Source organism: Mesoplodon bidens (assembly GCF_964165515.1).
Source record: "Mesoplodon bidens genome assembly, chromosome: 14".
In the NCBI taxonomy this organism is placed as follows: domain Eukaryota; kingdom Metazoa; phylum Chordata; class Mammalia; order Artiodactyla; family Ziphiidae; genus Mesoplodon; species Mesoplodon bidens.
In genome coordinates, this window is record NC_138170.1 from 22,809,255 (window position 1) to 22,830,982 (window position 21,728).

The 21,728-nt window shown below is 52.7% G+C and overlaps 1 protein-coding gene across 2 annotated transcripts in view; it reads right to left on the reverse strand.

The window, feature by feature from the left end:
• Nucleotides 1–2,007: 2,007 nt before the first annotated feature.
• UXS1 (UDP-glucuronate decarboxylase 1) overlaps nt 2,008–21,728 on the reverse strand; it is a 75,817-nt gene continuing 56,096 nt past the window's right edge. For both annotated transcript variants that reach the window (XM_081253561.1, XM_081253560.1), the window contains exons 8-15: nt 20,529–20,588; nt 17,639–17,760; nt 11,415–11,534; nt 10,966–11,009; nt 7,469–7,529; nt 5,411–5,468; nt 3,725–3,828; nt 2,008–2,835 (exon numbers count right to left, since the gene is read on the reverse strand). In XM_081253561.1, coding sequence (XP_081109687.1) covers nt 2,704–2,835; nt 3,725–3,828; nt 5,411–5,468; nt 7,469–7,529; nt 10,966–11,009; nt 11,415–11,534; nt 17,639–17,760; nt 20,529–20,588 — 701 coding nt within the window. In that variant the 3' untranslated portion in view covers nt 2,008–2,703. The remainder of the gene's footprint in view (nt 2,836–3,724; nt 3,829–5,410; nt 5,469–7,468; nt 7,530–10,965; nt 11,010–11,414; nt 11,535–17,638; nt 17,761–20,528; nt 20,589–21,728) is intronic.

Below are 21,728 nucleotides of genomic sequence, written 5' to 3' on the forward strand. Positions count from 1 at the left end.
CCCATGGTGGAGGAGGCTGTCTAAGAGGCTTCTGCAGGCTTCCTGGTGCCTCCATTTAATGTATTATGTTAAGCCTTAAATGTGCCATTTTACTTTTTGTTTTCTGCTTGTCTTTTGTTTCTATTTTTTCCTCCCTTCACGTAGTTTAAATTAAAAAAATAATCTTTTTTTTTTTTTTTAGAATTCTGTTTGGGCATTGGTACAGATTTTTAGTGGATGCTCCAGGTATTACAGTATATATACACATAACTTCTCAAAATCTACTGGTGTCAAGTTTTACCAGTTTGGAAACATTACTTTTACTCTTCCATATCTATAATATAGTTATTTTATTTCATTTATATACATTAAAACCCATAAAACATAATTTTTGCATCAACCATCAAATATAATTTAGAAAACTTTGAGAGGAGAAAGAAAACCCATTATATTTACCCATATTTTTGCTCTTTCCTTGTTCTTTTTTCCTTTCTGATGTCCCAAGTTTCCATATTTTAGTGTTTCCTTTTTGTTTAGAGAATTTTACTTTAGTCATACTTCTAAGGTAGGTCTGCTGGTGAAAACTTTTCAGTTTTACTTCATATGAGAATGTCTTGATTTCCCCTCCATTTCTGAAGGATATTTTCGTGGGATATAGAATTCTGGATTGACAGTTCTTTTAGCCCATGAAAAATGTGCCACGTACTTCTGGGGCCCTGGTTTCTGAGGAACTTGCTGCCATTCTGATTGTTTTGAATCTGGAGATCATGTGTCATTTCCCTCTGGCTACTTCTGAGATTCTTTTCTTACAGCTTTAGTTTTGAGTTTAACTATGACGTCTTGGTGTGGATTTCTTTGGTTTTATCTCATTTGGGGTTCACTCAGCATTTTGAATCTGAACCTTTATGTTGCTTTGCCAAATTCAGGAAACTGTCAGCCCTTTTCCTAGGAATACTTTTTTCAGCTCCCCCCTCTCTTCCTTGTTCCATGAGTATATTTTATGAAAACTGGGGGGAAGAAAGTCGAAGGAGAGAATCTCAGAGGAATTCTAGATATTCCTATATTCCAGAAATAGCATGTAACGAGGTAAGAGAATTCTGGAGCCTGGGGCTTTGGGGCTCTCCCTACCTGTACTGCACAGCTGAGCTCCACCAAACTCCCTCCATGCCTACGCTCTTTCCTCAGTGCCTGGCCATCACCGTTAGTGGTTCCCAAACAAGTTTCCATTCACCCCCTCTCAGTAAATGGTGTCACTTAGTTCAGGCCCAAATAATGACAACTAAATATAAGAAGGCATCCTGAGTCCTCTCCTTCTCACACACCATGCCCACTCTAGCATCGACCTTCAGTTCCAGAATCTTTTGGGGACCTTAGCACAACAAATAAAACAAAACCACAGCTTCCTTGGTCTGACCCCACAGATTCTGATTGGAAAAACATGTCCAATTAAAAAAATAGATAGCCCTAGGAGATTTAGAAGGACAGACAGGCAAGCCTAGTTTTTACCCTGGTTAGTATGGAAACGAGCACAGTGCCCCGTTTGATGCTTTTATCCCCTTGGTGTCCTTGCAGCATTTGTCACTACCACATGGAGCCAACTGACTCGAAAATGTGTAGCTTTAACTTCCTATGTGTTCTTCCATTTGTTATAAAAGGAATTTAAAAACCCTACCAGTAAGCCCTACCACTAAACCTTGAAAGAATTCTTAGTGAAAATGAAAGCTCTCAGTTTCTACTCCACAGGTCACTAACGACACTTCCTTTTCTCCATCTGATCCGTGCTTCCAGGGGAGGACACACAATGATTCTAACCCTGGGTGAGACCTGAAAATCTCTCCACACTGCAGTGAACACTGTTTGCACAGATTCAGCCCCAGCAGCACAGAAATGTTTCCACTATCCACTCATCAAGTTACATATTATACCAACCTGGATAGTTACCGAATTTTCTTTAAAATTAAATTCTCCAATATTTTTCTTAGCCATCCGATGATGCACCATGCAAAGCAGAAAGCCAACCTTTAAAACTGAGTTTCAATATTTTATTAAAATAGCATATTTAACCACTGTTAACCAAGAATATGTTAACTTCCCACCCCCACCATATGCAGCACAACACAGTAGTGATTGATTTCAAATATCCTGGATTGTGATAACAGAAACATTTCAAAGTCAAGTCTGCAACTAAAAACTAGACCTTGGAAAAATTCTGAATTAGAAGAAACATAAAGCTCTCAAACAGAATTTTTTTATCTGCCTGAGAATTAATGCGGTATGCCACCTACCTACCTGACAATACTGCTGGTCTGCTTTTTCTCCTCTGTGCATAGTATAACGTCTCATTTATAAGTACCCACTTTATAAATAAATTGGCATTTAATCACCCCATTTAATGTTCCTTTTCAGCTTCACAAAGAAACCAGTAAATAAAACTGTCGATGACAGTCACGACATAGGCTCTCACGGCAAGGTAAAAAATTTGAAAATACACAGAGATGCATCAATGCTATTTTACATAAAAAGACAGATTTAAAAAGTGCAAGGCAAAATCTGCAGTTTTTTTAGGGGAGTTTTTAGGCACATCCATTTCTTAAAGCAAGCTTCAGAATGAATTCCAGTTTGTTCTTCATGATACCTGTTTAAGTAAGTCTTTCTTTAAAAAAAAAAAAAATACATCTTGTCAAGTGTGAAACAGGGCATCTCCTGTCCCAAAAGGCGAGGTTTTCAGTTATGGCGTGTCCGTCCTTTTTTTATTCTTGCGGGCTTTGGTTTGGGGATGTACTGATTATTTGCCTGATACTCGAGTTCTTTCCGGAAGTAGTGAATTGCTTTGTTTAACCCTTCCTCCAGTGGGACCTATTTAAAGAGAGAGCGAGAATGAGGGGCACAGCCGGGTCCCCCGAGGCTGTCTGCGCCTGTGCACCCCGACAGACTGCACTTGAAGAAGCTGCAGCCCCAGAGACCCACACTTCCTTGTGCAGGTTAGGAGTCTGTTCCAGTTTGAATCAGTCACAAAAGGCACCCTTAAAATAATGCCCGCGTGCGCCCTTCTCTCAGAAGTCTCCATGGAGGAAGATGCTTGGAAGCATCTGTATCCAATCCACATGGCTGATTCTCTGGGTGACACTTACTCTCTGTACTTTCACCCCCGGAGACCTACAAGGGACCCATGACCTGGGAAGCCTCATAATTTAGAGCTGCCCTGCAGCAAACAGGAAACAGAAACCGAATCAGCTGACATGATCTCTAAACTGAAACCTGGAGAAAAGGAATGCAGCAGCCACGCCCAGCCCCGGGGGCGGGGGGGACCATCAGCCTGGGGGACAGGCATCCCCAGTGAGGCCACACCAACTAGCCTGATGGACTCCAAGGGCAACAGAAAGGAGGGGAGGCCCACCGTTTCCCCCCTTCAGCCTCTCACACTCCCACCCTGCTCCACCTGCGTGGGAACTGGGGTGGATGAGCTCGCCCACATCACAGGCATCATGGCCGGCCCTGCACATCCATGACACCCTGGCTAAGTAGATGGAGGCCGAGCAGGGCTACCTGGGACCAAGCCATTTCCTGTAACAGAGAATAAGGGACACAGGCTACAAGCCCTGTGTGGGCCTGGAGAGGACACTGCTGGGGCCACCCAAGCCCCCAGGCCACCCCACGTGGCAGCACCCCCAAGGAACAGACAAGGTGTGGGGGGGGAGGCCTCCACAGGGCAGTGGGGCACCCCCGGGACCTGACCCCCACTTACCACGGGCTCCCACCCCAGCATCAGCTTCGCTTTCTTGATGTCTGGTTTCCTTTTCTGGGGGTCATCCTGGGCTTCGGAGAGAAACTGAATTTCACTCCCACTGCCTGTGTTGTTGATAAAAAAAAAAAGGTAAGAAGAGAATCAGGAACCACTGGGATGCGACTCACCACATACATCAAAGTCAAGGCCCACTAGTGCAGGTATACAGGTGCAGAGGGAGTGCTGTGTCCCAAGTCACCTCCCACACCACCCCCCACCCCGGGACTGTGCTGCTGGCTGCACAGCACTTGGCAAGGGCAGGACACCAGCCTGAGCCACCCTGAGGGGAAGGAGAGGGCAGGCCCCACGCACACCATCCCCCTCAGCAACACAGCCTTGTGCCCATTGCTGCCAGGGGGGCTGTGACCCTGCTGCCCCGACAAGCCCCCCCACAGGTGTTCACGCCCTGTGGGAGCCCCTCACCTGCAGCCAGGCTCCGTTCAGCCCGTCTAACAGGCAGAGTGCCGGGGAGTGACCGTCAGCCAGCCCAGGCTGACACCTTACAAGGGCCTGCCACCTACGCCCTGCTGGAGCCACCCTGCTGGACAGACCTCAAGCAGAAGGACAGAAGCCTGGCCGGTCCGGCTTCTTAGGACCAACAGAATGAAGCCAGCCCAGTGACCAGGCCTGCAGAGGGAGCCCCTAGCCCTGGTCACAGAATCTGGAGCGAATAAAACAGCTGCTGTCTGAAGCCAGTGGTCTGGGTTGATGTGTTGCACAATCATCCACCCAGGCTTCAGACAAACTTCTCAACTTCAACGTGAGCACGACCACCTGAGGAGTCTGGCAAAACGCAGATTCTGATCCGGGAGACATGGGCAGGGGGTGTGATTCTGCATTTCTAACAAGTGCCTGTGCTGTGGTTTTCATCCCAGGAGGACCATCCCGTTCTGTCCGACTGTCCAGGCTGGACAGTGCCAGGAAGGACAACTGCAGAGAATCCAGCCTGCTAAGCATAGGGTCTAGACAGGCCCACATCATGCTCGCCTGGTCTAGCCAACCCCACTCCAATCTGGTTGTGTCTGGACTCTGATTTCTTGATCAACCCTGGGAAGCAGACACCCCCCCAACCCGAGCCCCAGGAACCTGACCCTGTGACCAAGGGCACAGCTCGTAGACACCAGCAGCCCATGGCTGGCTGAAAACGCACAGACTTCTCATGGCTTAAGAGCACGCCCTCTCGGGGGCCACGCCCAGTGTCCACACTGCCTGCAACTCCCCGCGGCCAGGTTGGCCAGAACCGCACATGGAACCTAAAACTCACCACCAGATTCCACCAGAATCACACAAGCCCTGGTGTCGCTCTCCTGCTCCCTGAAATCCTGTGCTTGGCCCAGCTGGCGTCCGGAACCAGACAGTGGTCACCTGGGCAGAACTGCCGACCACAATCACGTCTCGAGCACAGACGTACCATTTCTGCTCCACACAGACCTTCTGTCACAAGGGTGAACAAAGCTGGGCCCCTCCCCGCACCCCTTCATCTTTCCGTCACTTAGAATCACAAAACGGTGAGGCACTCCTGATCGAGTTCTGCTTTTCATCCAATTCAATTAGCGTGTATTAATTACCCACCGTCCAGGCGAGGCATTATTAACCGACAGGGTAAGCGCGGCCGGTCACACGCAGGAAGGCCTCTGTCCTACTTACCAACGAGGTTTTTAATTAGCTGAGCGAATTCCAGGATCGTATGTTCTTCTGGGTTCCCCTAAGGAAGAAAGGTCCCTGGTTAGAGATGTAAACGCGACAGCAACGCCACGCCCTCCCGCACCACATGCACGCCGTCCCTGACGCCGGGGGTGGGGGGGTCAGCAGACGCCCGCCTGTGTAGCAGCGCATCAGGGTGCTGTGTCCCCTGGCCCAGGTATGGGATGGTTTCCAGGTACTGTAGGCTCAGTGTTGCTCTGCAGGAAAGCCTGGCTCTGCGAGCTCAGCTCTCCCAGGACACTCTTGCTTCCCCCTGGGGGCGCCGTGCTCGCCCCCTCGGTAATGAAGACGCGTGAGCCTTGACAGGAGTCCCAACAGACGCGAAACGCGCTCGCAGGGGGGCCCTGGGCAGCCCGTGTGAGAGACAGGATGTGGCTCTATGGCGGGCTTACTTTGGGGGGCCTCTGAACGCCCCCCTCCTCTTCCTGCCACGGTACCTTCCAGAAGCCACGGCCCCTCCCCTCCCCGAGCCTGCTCGTCCCTTGAGAGAGCACCATGAAGTCTGGCAACTGTACGTCCCAACACTCTTCGTCCCCAATCTCCTGGTTTCGTCTGAGACCAAAGGTAAAAGAGGCAAGTAGGGACCCTAGGCCTAATTATGAGCACCCCGGGGCTACCGGCAGACACGCCCCTGAAACAAGACAGGTTTCTACAGGAGCTGGACACTCCTGCACGGCCCCGTGCAGAGGGGCAAGAATGACGCGGCTTAAGACGTGCACTTGGAAGGGCGAGAGGTGAAAACACAGGGTAAGGGCGGTGAAGGCTCAAGATGAAGTGAGGACCACGAGACAGGGCTTATGCTGTTTAACCGCCTGTTTCTTCGAAAATGCATGAAAACAGCGCTGGCTGGGTGCTTCCGGCCGCCAGTAGTCGGTACCCATGAATTGGTCAAAGTTCCCACAGGGAGTGACCTCTCCAGGGCCCGTCCTTTGCTGTTGGTAGAAACTGCCGCCCAACCCAGGAGAAATGCACGTTCCGGAGCGTGCTTCAGACTGCTGGCCGTGAAGAAAAGTACAAGGAACGGTTTGCGAGTGAAGTGCTTTCAAGTAACTAGCAGGCACGTCCACACCTGTGAGCTTAGCCCCTCCTAGGGAGGGGAGGTGGCCAAGGAGACCGAGGTGGTGAGAGGGGAGGGGCTCCCCCGATGAGCAGAGTGGGGGGGGGGCCTCAGGTCAGCTACCATCGGCAGATGCGGACCGTCTAGAATGACAGGCAGTCTACACTGGACACCTCACATTTTAAACGGGATGGAATGAAACCTTTCAGGAGACAGTGACCGCAAGGGTCAGAGGGCTGTAGCCCAACCTGACCCCTGGAAGAGCTGGAGAGGAGCCTGGGGAAGCTGTCACGTCACAGGGGCGCAGGCCAGCTCTGGGGGCGTCCCCACGGAGAAGGCAGGACAGCGGGCGGGCACCCCCAGGACGAGGTTTTACCTCTCAACAGAAGGAAAAACGTTCTGCCAGGGAGAACCGGCCAAACTGCTCTGCAAAGAAACACATCCCCTCTAGCGCCAAGAGTGAGCGAGGCTGGACCAGAGGTCAGGCCAAGCCAGCTCCCGATCCCTCCCGGGAGCATCTGGGCTGCAGGAAGTGAGGGAGGAAGCGGCGCGAAGCGGGTCTGGGCGCTCACAGACGTGACAGTGAGGGACACTGTCCTCGCCACTCCGTCGTCTACAGCCCCAGAGAGCAAGCCTTACCGAGACCAACTGCACATTCAGTGATGGACAGAGGACCCACAGAACGTCACCTACAACCACCAAAGGCTTCACGAATTTCTAGACCCGGCCCTTCCGCTGGATGGAGCAGGGTTACTTTATCATGTAGCTCAGCCACGTGTCCCACATCTTACTTCTTTGTGGACTCCTGTCTTGTTCTATTCCGTGTATCTCCCTCTAGTACTGGGCAAGCAACAGACAGGCACGTGCCCTGAGCGTGCTGCCGGCGAACGAGCCAAGCAGGAACCGGCCCGCTGGGGAGGAAGTGGGTGGAGGGAGGGACTCACCAGGTTGACGGGGCTGCTGACGTTGCTGTTCATGAGTGCCACGAGGCCATTCACCAGGTCGCTGGAAGAGAGGGGAGGCTGCTCAGGTGCCCGCCGAGGCCCGCAGGTGCCGAGCAGCGGACACAAGCTGGCCACCTCCCGGAAAGAAACCAAAACCTCCGTGGGAGCCTGGACGTCAAAATAAAACCCTGCACATAAGAGGGCACAGATGGAATGACGTGGCGTCTGGGATCTGCCTTCTGTGGGAGCGTGTAGGCAGATGGCTGAGCAGGATGGAAGCTGAGTGATGGGCTGAGTTCCCTACTATGTATATTTCTGAAATCCTTCGGCAATTAGAAAATGAAAATAAAGTAGGCACACATCCAAAAAAAGATGGCGTGTATGCAAGTTTCTGAGCAAAGTCCATGTTTAACGGGAACCCAGGTAGCCGGCCCATATGGAAAAGCAGATGGTTTTTAAAAAAATACCGTCTCCTGCAATGGAAGAACTCCAGTATGTAAGTCTCATACTGGCAAATCACAGGGAAAGCCAGACAGCCCTGAGTGTTGAAACCAGCTCCCTGGACCTCCAGCCCCTCACCTCCCTCCAGGAACCCCCACACCCGATGGGACGGGCGGGGGCGTCTGGGTGTTGCAGACAGATGGCGAGTGAGCGGGCCGTGAGGGTGATGGTCAAGAGGCAAACTTCTGCTTACCAAGGTTTGGTTCTTATTTTCAGAAGCGTTAAAGGGTGGTTCTGTCAAAAAAAAGTGACTTCGTAAAAATGACACCTGGCTGCTACACGAGCACTTTTACTAAGTCACTTTCACCAGCTGTGTCTCACGAGGCCGGGAGGGTTCTTTCTGCTCCGGGGATGCAAATGCGGCCGTCTGGAACCCTCTCCCCTCCTCCGCAGTAACCAGCGAGGAGCAGGTTACTGTGCTAAACTTCCAAAAGAAAACCTCAGGTTTTGCTTTCCTTTTCACTGAGAAACAATTCGGGGGGGTGGGGGGAGCGGTATTTAGCAAACAAATGATTTTCTGGGTTTTTGCTTTCAACCAATGGGCATTTTATAGAAACACGCCTAAAGTCCGTTCTGCTCTCACGGATCAAGCACAGATGCAAAGAACCGCTGACTTCAGATGATTCCTCGCTTCTAGAAACTGGCAAAAAGCCCCTTCATCACTATGGCCATTAACGACCACATCCCAACACGTCCTCTGACAGCAGACGTCTCTGCATATTTGGAAAAGACGTTAACATGTGCCATTCAGTAGCATCCACAAACATTTTTAATGCGGGGGGTCCATATTAAGCTGGCAGGTGATGGGCACTTATGTAATCATCCTGAGGGGGAGGGGCATGCACCTTTTATGCAAAAAACTGGCAACTTTTAATGCCAAAAGTGCACAGATCACATCCATTTAACCTGAAGCTCTTTTAAAGTGTCATTTTGACAAAGTGACTTTTTAAGACAACAAAGCATGCCTCCGTGATGGGGTGAGGACGTACCCTGGCCATGAGAGCGCACCAAGCACCGTCATGCCAGGACGTCAGCACACACGCCACCCAGAGACCGCAACGGTCACCCAGAAACGGTGCAACGCTGCCACAGGGCAACTGTGGATTTTGGAGATGGGTAATTTAGTTCAGTAAGTACAGATCTGAACATTGTGCATTTTTAACTGTGAAGTAAAAGAGCCTCAGTTTCTACAAAATAGCTTGTTTAAAACAGCCCAGCATTGGTAAGTTAACTCTCTGGGCCAAGCCTTGAACAATGGAGACCGAAAGCCGGGAAAACTCCTTCCCTGAGTCTGGTGAAGTCGGGGAGCCTCAGCACGTCAGAGCCCACTAACTCGAGATGTGAGACCAGCAGACAGCACGGCCTCACGAAGAGAGGATTTGCCCGAAGGGCCCCCAACACCACTTCTAGTGACACCACTGAGGTCCCTTCCAGGGTGCACCCTGGCATCTGGGTCAGTGATGGGGCGCGTGGACCACGCAGGCCGGCCAGCGAGGCACGTCCTGTCAGGGATGGAATGCAGCCTGTGCATCGCTCGATGCCTAAAGGATTTTAATCACCAGCATAAAACAAGCACCTGAGAGGCTACTTTAAATGAATTTTGTATCTATCTGATGCCTTTGAAATAGTAAGAACGGGTTGTAACTGATGCCCCTTTCACTGCACACTCTCTCGAATACTCCACGAGGTGGTACGGCTGGAGGAGTCTGGGGGCCTTGATGAGGCTGTTGGAGGAGATTCAACGTGACTAAGACATCAAGACCCCCCCGACCTCGAGAAAGTGCACAGATCGGGGCCAGGTGAGGGCAGGCGGGGTGGACACGTGTCACGATGAAAAGATGGTACCCGAGCGCAGGATCCCAGGAGCACGGTCCCCACACAGACACGGGCCGCAATCGCTTCCTTGCAGCGCACAGCTCCCGGGTGAAGTGCTCTGACATGAGAACAGGCAGGCTAGCTCCTGGCTGAATCCCTTCTTAGACTATTTGGGCAACAAAGTGGGCCAGTGACATGATGGTCCCAGGCTTTTGCCCTGCTGGGCAAGATACTAACCGATGGGGAGAGAAAAACCACTGTTCCTTATAAGACACTTACTCAGCTTTCTTTTGGACTAAATGTGAAAATTCACAAACACTTATAGGAAAAAAAAAATCTACAGTGGTTGTGTTTAATTTTTTTTTTTTCTTTTAAACCAGGCAAAAATCGGTGTGGTTGCTCGGGCCGAGGTGGGGTGGGAGCCCCCCAGGACCTGCCACCACTTCGCCTGACAGCATCCCGCAGGCACCAGGGACAGCATTTTCTGATGGACAGGCACTCCAGGGTATTTGTACTGAAAAGTGCAAATATACGGTCCCAAAACATACAACTAGATTTCCCAATGATTTAGGTAGGACACCACAAACCTATGCAGAATTCACCACTGTGCCACGTGGGAAATATTTTGGTAGATGTAACTGCTCAGATAATAACTCTTCTCTCAGAACCCAAACCGCACTTTAAAACTTGCCACCAACTGAACTAGCCGACAAAAAACTAGACTGAGGAGGACTACCAAGAAAACAGTAAATATGACCGTGCGAGACTATTCAACAAAGTTCTTAAGATATTTTTATCTGCATTTGGTTTGGGCACCAGATTTGTCAGCATTAGGCCACTTGACCTCTCAATGATGACAACCCCGTCCACCCCAGAAGGCGCGTCTAAAGGGACTGATTTCGGCATCTGCAGGTGTGCTGTGTACCTGAGGCCGTCACCTCAGTGGCCTGAACTGGAGGCCCTGGGTGACCCTCGGGGCCGGCAGGTTGGCCGACAAGACACTAGGTGGCAGCAGGAGACCAGCACATCCGACCTCTATTGGCAGAGAAGCGGGAGGGGGGGGCGCCCGCGGGAAGAGCAGAACTAACTGTCAACCCAGCTGCTTCACCGGAATGAAAACAGCAAAACGAACAAGTGACCCAGATGGGGCTGGACGGCCCTTGCCCGCCTGGGGGTCTTACCTGACGTACTGGAAGGCCCTTGTCTGCGACCCGGATCCGTACACCTGGGGGGAGACCACACGGAGGGTCCCGGAACCGCGGACTGCACGGGAGCCTTCAACCACCAGGGGCGTAGCCTGACCTCAGCCCTGACAACGCCAGGGTCCGGCCGTGCCAGGCCCTCCACCAGGCCCAGGGCCTCACCCAGGGGCACCCTGAGGCGCCCTGTGGACAGAGACGCCCCTGGGCACAGTCATGGGCCAAGAGCACGGTGGGAGAGGCCTTTGCAGGCAGGCCCTGAGCCCGAGGCACCAGGGTGTCTGCAGCTTGGGGAGCAGGGTGACATGAGCCCTGTCCAGGGTCACGGCTCCCGTGTGTTCCCTCCACGCACCGCCCCCTCCCTCCCAGGGCAGCGGGGACTTCCGACTTCAGGGCAGGCCCCCCCAACCCCGCGCCCGCCCGCCACCCACCGTGAGCGGCTCCCCCTGCAGCGCCTGCAGGATGAAGTTGCTGACCACCCGGCCGTCGTTCATGTGCATTCGGGGTCCGAAAGTGTTGAATATCCTGGCCACGCGCACCTCCACGCCTTCCTGCAACACAGAGGAGGGTGAGCCCTGCGGCCCCGGCGCCCTGCATGTACCTCTGCTCTTCCTTCCAGATGCAGGCGCTTCTCCGTCCTGATGAGATGCTCTGTTCTCTGTAAACAAATCTGGAGGCTGCAAGTTACACCAAACTCACATGAGCCCCGATTCCCACCACCTTCAGGCCCCCGGCATGAAACGTGCTGCAGAAACCTGAGAGACAGTTAAAACAGTGCAAGGGGTTAATGATGGGTATACATTTTTTCCCCAGTAAGTAAATATCTACTTTCTTAACTGGGACCGTGCTATGCATCTCTTTCATCATCTCTTTCACATAATATTTTGTATAAATTTATCACTCAACAGAGATTTAAATGTTAGTGAATGTTTAATGGCTGATTTGAAGAAAAACAAGAGAGCACTTTGTCCTGGGAAAAGAGGGGCAGGTGAGCGTTCCGGAAGGGCTACATTGTACCTACTACACATCCCCAATCTGTTCTGCTGGAAAACTCATCCGTTCAGTGAAAAACCAAAGACAATCTGGCACCTGATACAGGCTATATATAGCTAAACAGCCTGGGATGATGCCAACGTACATTGTTTACAAAAACGGGTGTTCCAGACCTTCCCAGACTTTCCCACTTGTACTTTTAATGTTTCCATTTTTATTACAATAAACATCTCTTACTTTTGTAATCGGGGAAAGCATATTTTCAAACATGTAGTCAAGGAAAGTATATTTTTTTAAACCCCAAAAGCCTTCTGCAAATTATCTTGTTTAATTATCAATTTCACAGACTGCTTTGTCAGTGATAAGAAGTTAAATGTTTCTATCACACTCTGAATCAGCGGACTCTTACAGCAATCCATCACCCATCAGACAACAGGAGCGCATTTCCGGGTGTCAGAGGGCTGGGGGGGTGGGCTGTGAGCCCCGGGGCTCAGTGGCCAGGCCGCGCCGTCTGTCTCTCCTCACCGGGAAAGTGGGAGAGGGCGGGGCTCGCATGCAAGTCAGCCTCAGCACAGGCCCGGTGATGACAGCTTAGCTGCTGCCGGGGTCCTGCCAGTCGGTACAGTTCTTTCCTGACTCTACGTATCACAGCCGGTACAGGCTGGGAACCTGAGGGACCCGTAGCCAATGGGGCTGATTTAGCACAAAATTTCTCCACCGTAAGTACGGCGAGTGAACGGCTGTGGGCTGCGGCATCCCTAGGGCCCCACCAGGCCTCCCAGTGGCTGGAGCTGCCAGCCACCTCTGCCCCCAGCGGCCTCATCTAGGTCTCCACGTGTGCCAACGTGCAGTGGCTGGCAGGTGTGGATCCAGCGCACAGTTAGCTTTCAGAAACCGGAGCTGCCACATTTCTGCCAAGCCCCAGCAATATGCCATCAAGCCTTCCCATGGGCATTCAGACTCCTAGGCCTAAGATGTGAGCTATAATTCCAGGTCCAGGAATAAACCAACCCTGTTCTCTACTGAACTGACCAGGTAGCATTTCAAAAACGGGGGGCTGGGGCAGGGAGGGGCAGAGATGCTGCTCTCACTAGAAAACAACTCCCAAGTTCCGCCTGCATTTACTTGTTAAGATGAGAAAATCCCAAGTGGGTGAAGGTGGCTTTATTCCAAGAAGAGATGAAAAGCTCAGCACATTCGCAGCGGTCAGGCCATGTGCTGGCAGGGCGCTTGGGGGGCTGTGCTTTGCTCCCTCCCCGCCCCCCCAGGAACGCTGGGCTCTGCACACATGAACTGCAGCACAGAGGGAACTGGCTGTGTGACCTGTCCACCTGGGTCCGGGGCCTCAGGGGACGGGCAGCTCCTCCCAACTACCAGGTGCGCTGACACGTGCTTCCCAGGAGCCCCGGCTCTCAAGCTCATTCACACCCTCTCCGCTGTGCCAGGCCTACCCTCAGGGAGGCGCCCAGCACACGTTCGCCTGCAGGGAGCAGGACACCCAGAGAGCGGGAAGCCCCCAGAGATGGCAGGCCCCCAGGAGAAGGACATGCCATCCCTAAAGTAAGGGGGTCACACAGCCCCGAAGGCCGAACCACACGATCCCCCCCGGCTTCGCATAAACATACCTTCGTGGGGTCCACTCCCCGCCTGGGGACGAGACCGAGGCCATTACAGAAGGAAGAGCTCAGCTGCTGAGCAAGATGCCCGAAGGTGCAGAGAAGTTCCCGTTCACGCTCGGTGGTGGCAGAGGGAGGCCACACAGGTTTGGGGACAGCGGGATGCCTGCCTGGCAACTGCCCTCAACGGTCCCGCCAGACCCTTAACATTCAGACCAGAGTGGTCACTAGGCCCAGGTCACGCCCAGGCTCAGCGCACGGCCAGTGGGGAGTGGGCACCAGAAACAGGCCTGCACTGGGGGTTCCAGGCCACGGGCTTAATTAGCCCCTTGGGGTGAACCCCGCTCATTGGACAACCATCCTTTAGCTGGTTGCTGAACACTTTTTTGTTAACTAAGGTATAATATGCATACCAGGCATTTAAGTATTCTAATGCCAGAAAATAAAACAAAACCATACCCTCAAGGCCCTGGACTAGAGGGTTTCTGAGTTTCCTTTCTTTCTGCTCTGCGGTCTGTGTTTTTAGGAATGGCGGCCTGTTTCGCAGACCCAGCCCCGTGGGTGGGGCTCAGACCCCTGAGGGTCAGACGCAGGCGGGGCCATGAGCTCCAAAGCACACAAGCGCTGACCGCAGCCTTCTGGACAAGTCTGCACGTTTACGAAACCACCACGTCCAAGGGCTCGGACGAGCCCAATGTAACTTCTCTGACAAGTTCAAGTGTTCCTGAAAGATGCGATGCCCTTTGATCCCAACTGCCAGCTCAATCCAGCCCCTGGAAGAAGACTCCAGGGAGCCCCTCTTTATGTAAGAAACGTGCCCTGAAACGTACCTGCGATAGATTTTCCTGGGAAATCAAATTCTATTTTGAATACATTTTAGGATATTTAATTCACTACAACAAACCCAGAAGAGAATCCTTTAAAATCTTTTATAAAATGTGTATTCATCCCTGGATTTATCTTGTTTATATTCTCAATCCTTATATATTAGATTTATTCAGAGAAAGATACATCCACATACCATATATGGTCTTTTCAATAAAATGATGATTTATGCTTAAGAGGGGACATGCCTTTATGTATTAAAAAAATTAAATTATTAAAATAATTAACTGAAAATATGCCAAAGGCATTCTATTCCACCTGGTTCATCATTTTACTGGCCATTATTTTTTCATTTGCCTCCAGATAGCAAAAACTAACACCCAAAGTTTTGAAGCAGGAGAGCTGGAATACTGAAAATCAGTCGCTCTGCTGTTTGAACTCCAAAGATGGTCTGATCTGCCCCAGACCGGGCTGTGCCCACAGGGGCCAGCCCAGTGTGGCAGGAGGGGCTCTGACTCACCCCCTGCCACAGCTAATGTAAAATCCCAAGTGAAAGAATTGCCCTATTTTTCCCTTCCGTTTATCTCTGAATGGGACCATGGGTGGTAGTATTTTTTCCTTTTTGCTTCTCTGTGTTTTCTTATTTTCTATCCTGGCAAAGCAACCTGCAGTACGAGAATCCCAACACCCCTCAACTGTGTGGTGTCTGCCCTGTGGACAGAGAGAGAAGATGCCCACGGTTCCCTCCCCTCAGCATGACTCGGACAAACGAGGGACAGCGAGCACAGGTACACTGTTTAGACCCAGCTGTGGTCACAGTCTTGGACCCACAGCTCTCCCTAGAAGGGGACACAGTACGTGTAACGTGAATAACAAGGCATGCGAGGTTTGAAGCTCACGCTGGGCCTTCTTCAAGGCCACGCAGAACCGGGCGAGACCACAGGGACCTCCACCCAGGCCCAGGCACCCAGCCCTGCTGTGCTGCATCAGCCCATTGGCCTTGCAGCCACCAGAACCAGACAGGACTCCGCCAGCCACAGGGCCAGAGGCATGGTCACTCCCAGACCTAAGGGCCAGACGGCAGGAGTGGGTGAGGGACTGTGGGGAGAGCGGGACCCACACCTGCCTCCAAGGCCACAGGGGCAGGCCTTCCACGGTGCATTTCCAGATGCCCGGACAGCACTGCTCACCTGGGCAGATGGGAGTCCTGGGGCAGGTGTGCTGAGCAGAATGCACAGGTTACACGGTGCTGCTGGCCTAGACCCGAGCTTCACAAAAGGTGCCGAGCCTGTGTCCGAAAGCAACCCTCGGACCTGACACTGTGACGGGGAGCAGTCTGTGCACTGTCCCCAGTGAGAAGCCCACTGTCACCCTAACCACCAGATGACTTTTGCACACAGGTGACATCATCTGCTGGGGCCCCTGGTGGGAAGCCCAGGCAGACGGCCCCTGCAGCAGAGGCATTCTGCAGCGGGCGCCACCCTCCCGACGGCCACTGCGGGCCGGCTGCACACGGGGCTCCTAGAAGATACATTACGGGGAGCACCATCTATGCGTGCCTCTCCCGAGACCTGTGTGAGCAGAAATGCACACGCTGACAGTCCCCAGGTGTGGAGGGAGCTGTGATCCTGCGCTCACGAGTTGGACGGCACTTACAGATCCCGGGTCAGCACATGCGCAGTGGAACCCACACCCTGGGTCCTGGCATCTAGTCAGTGCTCAATAAATGTTGGCTACGCTGTTACTAAACACCACAGTTATCATGAGCTCATACCTTAAGGGAATATGAATACTTGTTAGTAAGTTACACTACTCATCACTTAATAAGAACTAAAAATTCAATAAAAAATGTCCTACTTGCCCGCCAGCTTTACCTACACAAAAACTCACTAATACACCCACAGACTGAAAGCAAAACAGCCGAGAACCCTATTGATTTATGTCCCCTCACACACTCCAGTTAGTTTTCTCAGGCACCAACGTATACAGAGGCTGTTCTGTGTACCTGGGAGACCATCTTATTCAACTTTTGGGTCAAGATATTCTGGGCTCCAAAATGATATAGTTTGTCCTTTCTAAAACTGATTAAAATAAATGGATACTACAAGCCAACTGCCCAAAGTGGCTTAGAAAACAATCAGTCCTACTCCTGGCCAAGAAATAAGGCAGAAAAACCTAAATATCAATAGCTGCACCTCAGCACAAGATTATTTTGTGGGTCGTCAATATTGGTATTTCATTAAAAATATAAGAGAAAAAAGTCTTTGCCAACTGCCCTCCAAAAAACAAACAAGGCGCTCAGTGCCCCCAGCCCAGCCACGAGCTCTCAGCACTGGGTACCCAGGCAGGGTCTCCCATCACACAAAGTCCGTGGCCAGCTGACCTCCGAGCTGGCCGGCAGGAGGAACCCTCGGCCTGAGAAGGCTGCTCCAGGATGGACACTTGCTCGTCTCTGGGTCCCAGAGTGTGGCCACCACGCCTGTCAGCAGCCTGTCCTGGAACCAGCCCCGTTCACGGTTATTCACCTACACGTCTCTCCAAGGGCGTGTCTGTGAGGGTCCCAGAGCTGGTCAAGCACAATGGATGGCCTGGCTGGGCCCCATCTGGACGTCTGACTGGCCCCTGCACAGCCCTCAGGCAGGCAGGACAAGGCCCTGTGACCAATGGGTCACGTCTCCAGAGTAGACAGTGGGGAGCCAGGTGGGATCCCAGACCCCCGCCTCTCGGCTGTAGGCTCTACCTGCTCCAGCGTGGAGGTGAGCAAATCTGTAACTTGGAAAGATCCACAGGCAAGCCCCAGCACAGCCATGATTAAGGAAGCAGGGAATCAGAGTAAGTATAAATAACCATCCCTGAAGAGACCTATATTAAAGCCAAAATGAATTATACTCATTAGAAAACAGAAAGAAAGGTAAAAGTTAAAAAAAAAAAAAATTCCACCGATTCGGAGGCTTCGGGAAAACAGAGGAACTTATTAACTGCTGGTGGGTGAGCAAGCATAAGGCTGGTCCCAGTCACTCAAGGGTATTCCAAACCTAAGGCTTCAGCCCTGGAAATCATTTTTCAAAAAAGGAGACACATGGGGAAAGCTGCTGATGGCACCATTAATTTATGACAGTGGGAAACTGGGGAAACACCCACCCCCGGGCAGGGTCAGTCACGGTGCTTTATTCCAGCACAGTCCTGGTCTACACTGCCAGCTCCAGAGCTGGGTTGGATACCTGCTTCATGTAGGCGTAGCACATGGTCTCGGCGACACGCTTGCCTTCGTCGTAGCAGGCTCGAGGTCCTATGGGATTCACGTGGCCCCAGTATTCCTCGGTTTGAGGGTGGACTTCAGGGTCTGCGGGGGTGGGGAACAATAAGGAAGTGCTTTCAGAGTCTCCCTTTGTTCATGTTCATACACTTTACGAACAGGGGATACTGATGGTGCAAAAGGGAGCTTGGGAAAGACCAAGGTGAACATCTCACCTGGAGAGATACCTATCAGAGGAGCACCTTCAGCGCCCCTCGGTCCACCTCTAGTCCAGCGGGACACGCTATCCTGACCGCTCGTATCAGTGATGAGTTTTTACGGGAAAAAAAATTAATGAAAAGAGCAAAGTCTCTCGATTTTAAGTCTCCCCCCTCCCGTAAACTGTTCTTAACTTTTAGATTACTATACAGACTAAATTAAACATCTATGTGAAAAGACATAGGGTCCAGTTTCACATTTATAAAATATAGAATTTTATAAAGCATGGATTTATTGAAAACATTTTAAGAGCCTCTCTCTGGAACAGAATGGCTTTCACCTGTGCTGTCACCAGAACCACCTGACAGCCTCAGTGACACACCTGAGGACCTGGTCGGCCCTGGTCCTCTAAGCACAAGCATGCAATGCAAAGAGCTCTTTCCCCAGCACGCACTGTGTACTTCCCAACGCCTGTTTTTTTGGTGTGTAAACCAATCACACTTTAAGATGTACCAGAGGAATGGACTATTTAAAGAAACCTAGTCACAAATTATTATTTTTAAAAATATTATCTTGACTTTTTAAAAATTTTTGGCTGCGTTGGGTCTTTGTTGCTGTGCGCAGGCTTTCTCTAGTTGCGGCGAGTGGGGGCTACTCTTCATTGCAGTGCGCGGGCTTCTCATTGCAGTGGCTTCTCTTGTTGCAGAGAACGGGCTCTAGGCACGCGGGCTTCAGTAGTTGTGGCACATGAGCTCAGTAGTTGTGGCTCACGGACTTAGATGCTCTGCAGCGTGTGGTATCTTCCCGGACCAGGGCTGGAACCCCCATCCCCTGCATTGGCAGGCAGATTCCTAACCACTGCATGCACCACCAGGGAAGTCCCTAGTTACAAATTCTTTTTTTTAACACAAGTGCATTTTTGGAATCAATTAATACCTGATTTATCCAGTACAGCAGGAATTTTACACAACTCTGCTATAAAATGCATAAATCTTTGCCAAGAAACCTGGATAAGGTTCACCAGCCCCACGTTACAATTCCTTTCTGCTTATGTCAGAGCTGAAGCTCGTGGGCATAACGGGACGTGAGCCGGGACAGGACAGGACCCAGACCTCTGCAGCTGCCGCTGTGCTTCAAGTTCCCTGAGAAGCAGAACAGCTCAGAGGCAAACAGGCCCCGAGAGAAGAAAACCAGCGACGGGACTTCACATGGATGTGCTGATGACGCAAAACCTCTTCGGGGATTTCTGCCGAGGGCTGGGCAAGCTGGACTCCCAGAGGGAGACCCTGAACGTGGCAAAGGACCAGAAAGAGAAGGGTGGGCACAGGCACCACCCCTCGACTGGTACTGTCCGGGCGGACAAGCCCGAGGTTCACGACACACAAGACCACCTTGCTACGGCAGAAGCGTGGTGCAGAGGGACACCTCGTCTGGACTCTGTGTCCCCCGTTCAGCATCGGGAAGGCCGGCAGACCAGGCACGGAACCCACGGGAGGTGGGTGCCTGCAGACCGGGGCTGGCGGGGCCTCCGTGAGTTACCCCGACGTCACTCACAAGCCCTGAAGACCGCGAGCTGCCGTCAGAGATGCAATGCTGAGTTGGGGGGGTGGGGGGGGCATGGGAAAGACGTCAGGGGCCTGGACGGGTGCCGCCAGCGCTCTGAGACGGTGACAAGGATGCGGCCCCGACAGCGTCAGCACTGATGCTGCTGGGACATGTAACACAATGGGCCGCCCGGTGCCACTCGGGGACCCGCTGGGCCTCTGCAGAGGCTGGAAGTGGGGAGCAGGGGGATGGGGAATAAAGGTCCCCCTGCCTGCCCCGCTCCCAGGGCCAAGGGGGAGCAGGTGAGAGGGGGCGGTGGGTGCTTTGCTTTCCCACGGGGGTGGCAAAGAGCAGAACTGCATCAGTAGAATTGCTGCCTCTATGGGTTTTTTCCATCTGGTTCCCTTATTTATTTATTTTTTTAAAGGCATCTCTTCCCATGTTGCTTTCTCACTTCCTTTCCGCGACAGTAACGCAAGGAGAAAATCGCATCGCATTAGCATCTGGCTTCTGCTGCGTCCACTAAGCAGTTCTCCAGAACCCTGCGCCCAGCTGGCGGGGCTGAGCAGGAAGCCCCGTGAGTGGACAGGTGGTCCTCAGCCCTCTCCGGATGCTCACTGCCTCAAGGCCTGTGGAGGGCAAAGCAGGCGCCTGGGTTTTCTGGCTCCACCTACTTAAGACTCTTCCAGAACCCATCCTCCTACAGGTGAGGCAACCAGCCCACATCTCCCCACCGAGCAGGCTCTAAAGCCGACCCCCCTGAGCTCCCGGCGGGGTTGGGGGACCCTGCTCTCACTGGAGCAAATGCTCCAGCTAAACTGGCAAAGTCCCCAAGGATCTGACTTCTGGGGCACCTGTGGAGCAAAGACACTTTTGTGGATTGGTAAGTGGCGGATGCTCTCGGGCAAAGTGACAGGACACCATCCTCAGGGGGTGGTCCTTCAGCAGGAGAGAAAGGCTCGCCCCAGCCGGAGGAGGGAGCTCCTTGCTGCCATCTGCTGGAGAGCAAGAGCCAGCCGGGCCTTCCTGGAAATGGAGTCCAGACTCACTGGTCCCTTCTCCGCCTGAGATGGGATGCAACCATCCAGGGGGCCGGAGCGACACCCACTCACCTCCGTACACCTCCGAGGTGGAGGCCAGGAGCAGACGGGCTCCGACTCGCTTTGCCAGCCCTGCAGAGAGACACACACCAGGACACCGTCACCTTCAGGGAACAAGGAAAACACATGTGCACACGCTCATTTCTGTAGCCAATTTAAGCATTTTTTGAGTATTAACTGTATCTGATCATCCATGCATCTTCAGTTACCCACTCTTATTGCATCTACTTTGGAACCAAAAATTAAAATAGTAAGGAAAGCACGAATGAACCTCCAGAAGCACAGTATTTAGCTGGACACTCGTAACTATAAGCAGGGCCAAATGCAGAGTCTGTGGGTTTATTGTTAAGTCATGACTTGAGTAGTTTCATAAAGATTCCTTCGCCCGAACATACCACCCGGTATTTCATCAGGTAACTCCGCCCCACCCCCGCAGGGAGAAGGCAAGACCCCTCGAACCTCAGCCCCCCCGCAATGGCCCCCTCAATGGTCGGCCTCCCGCCCCCACTCCCCACACGCCCCAGGCATCTCCGACTGCCCCCGAGCCCATCTCCTGTCCGGGCACCTCCGTCCCGCACCCTCCCTCCTTTGAGGTCCGGCTTCCAGAGCATCTTCTCCAGAGCAACTGGCCACATCCTCGTCCTGCTCTGAACCCTTTCCGGGGTCACCCCCCTCCATGTAGAACGGACTAGAGCGTCGTCACCTGCGGTGCTCAGGTAAGTCCTCCAGATGCTCTCACAGTCCCAACACAGCAGGCCCTGCCCCAGAGAAACCCACTGCCTGCACTCCACCCCCTGCTTCCCAAACGACTCCCCCACGGAGCCTCTGTGCACAAACGCCACGGGATGAAGGCCTGGCCGTGCCACTCGCCAGGCACTGCTCAGGGCAGAGGGCCAACTTGGGCCGTCAGGTGCACCGGAGGGAGAGGCTCAGGGCGCATGCCAGCTGCGGGCATCCCGGGGGTGTCGGGGGGCGAGACAGAAGGGTCCCAGCCTGAGCGTATAGGAGCACCTGGCGGAGCCCTGAGGATGCACAGCAAGAACAGAGAACAGCGCTGGCAGAGGTGCAGACGCCGCGACGAGCTTGAGGAAGACAACGGCAAGAGGGCTGCAGCTGAAGTGGAATCACAGGCTCCCGGCACTGCAGGCCCAGCTCCCGTGTTCCCACACCAGAGATGCCGGCCAGGCGGACCCCGCCAGACCCACTGCTGCA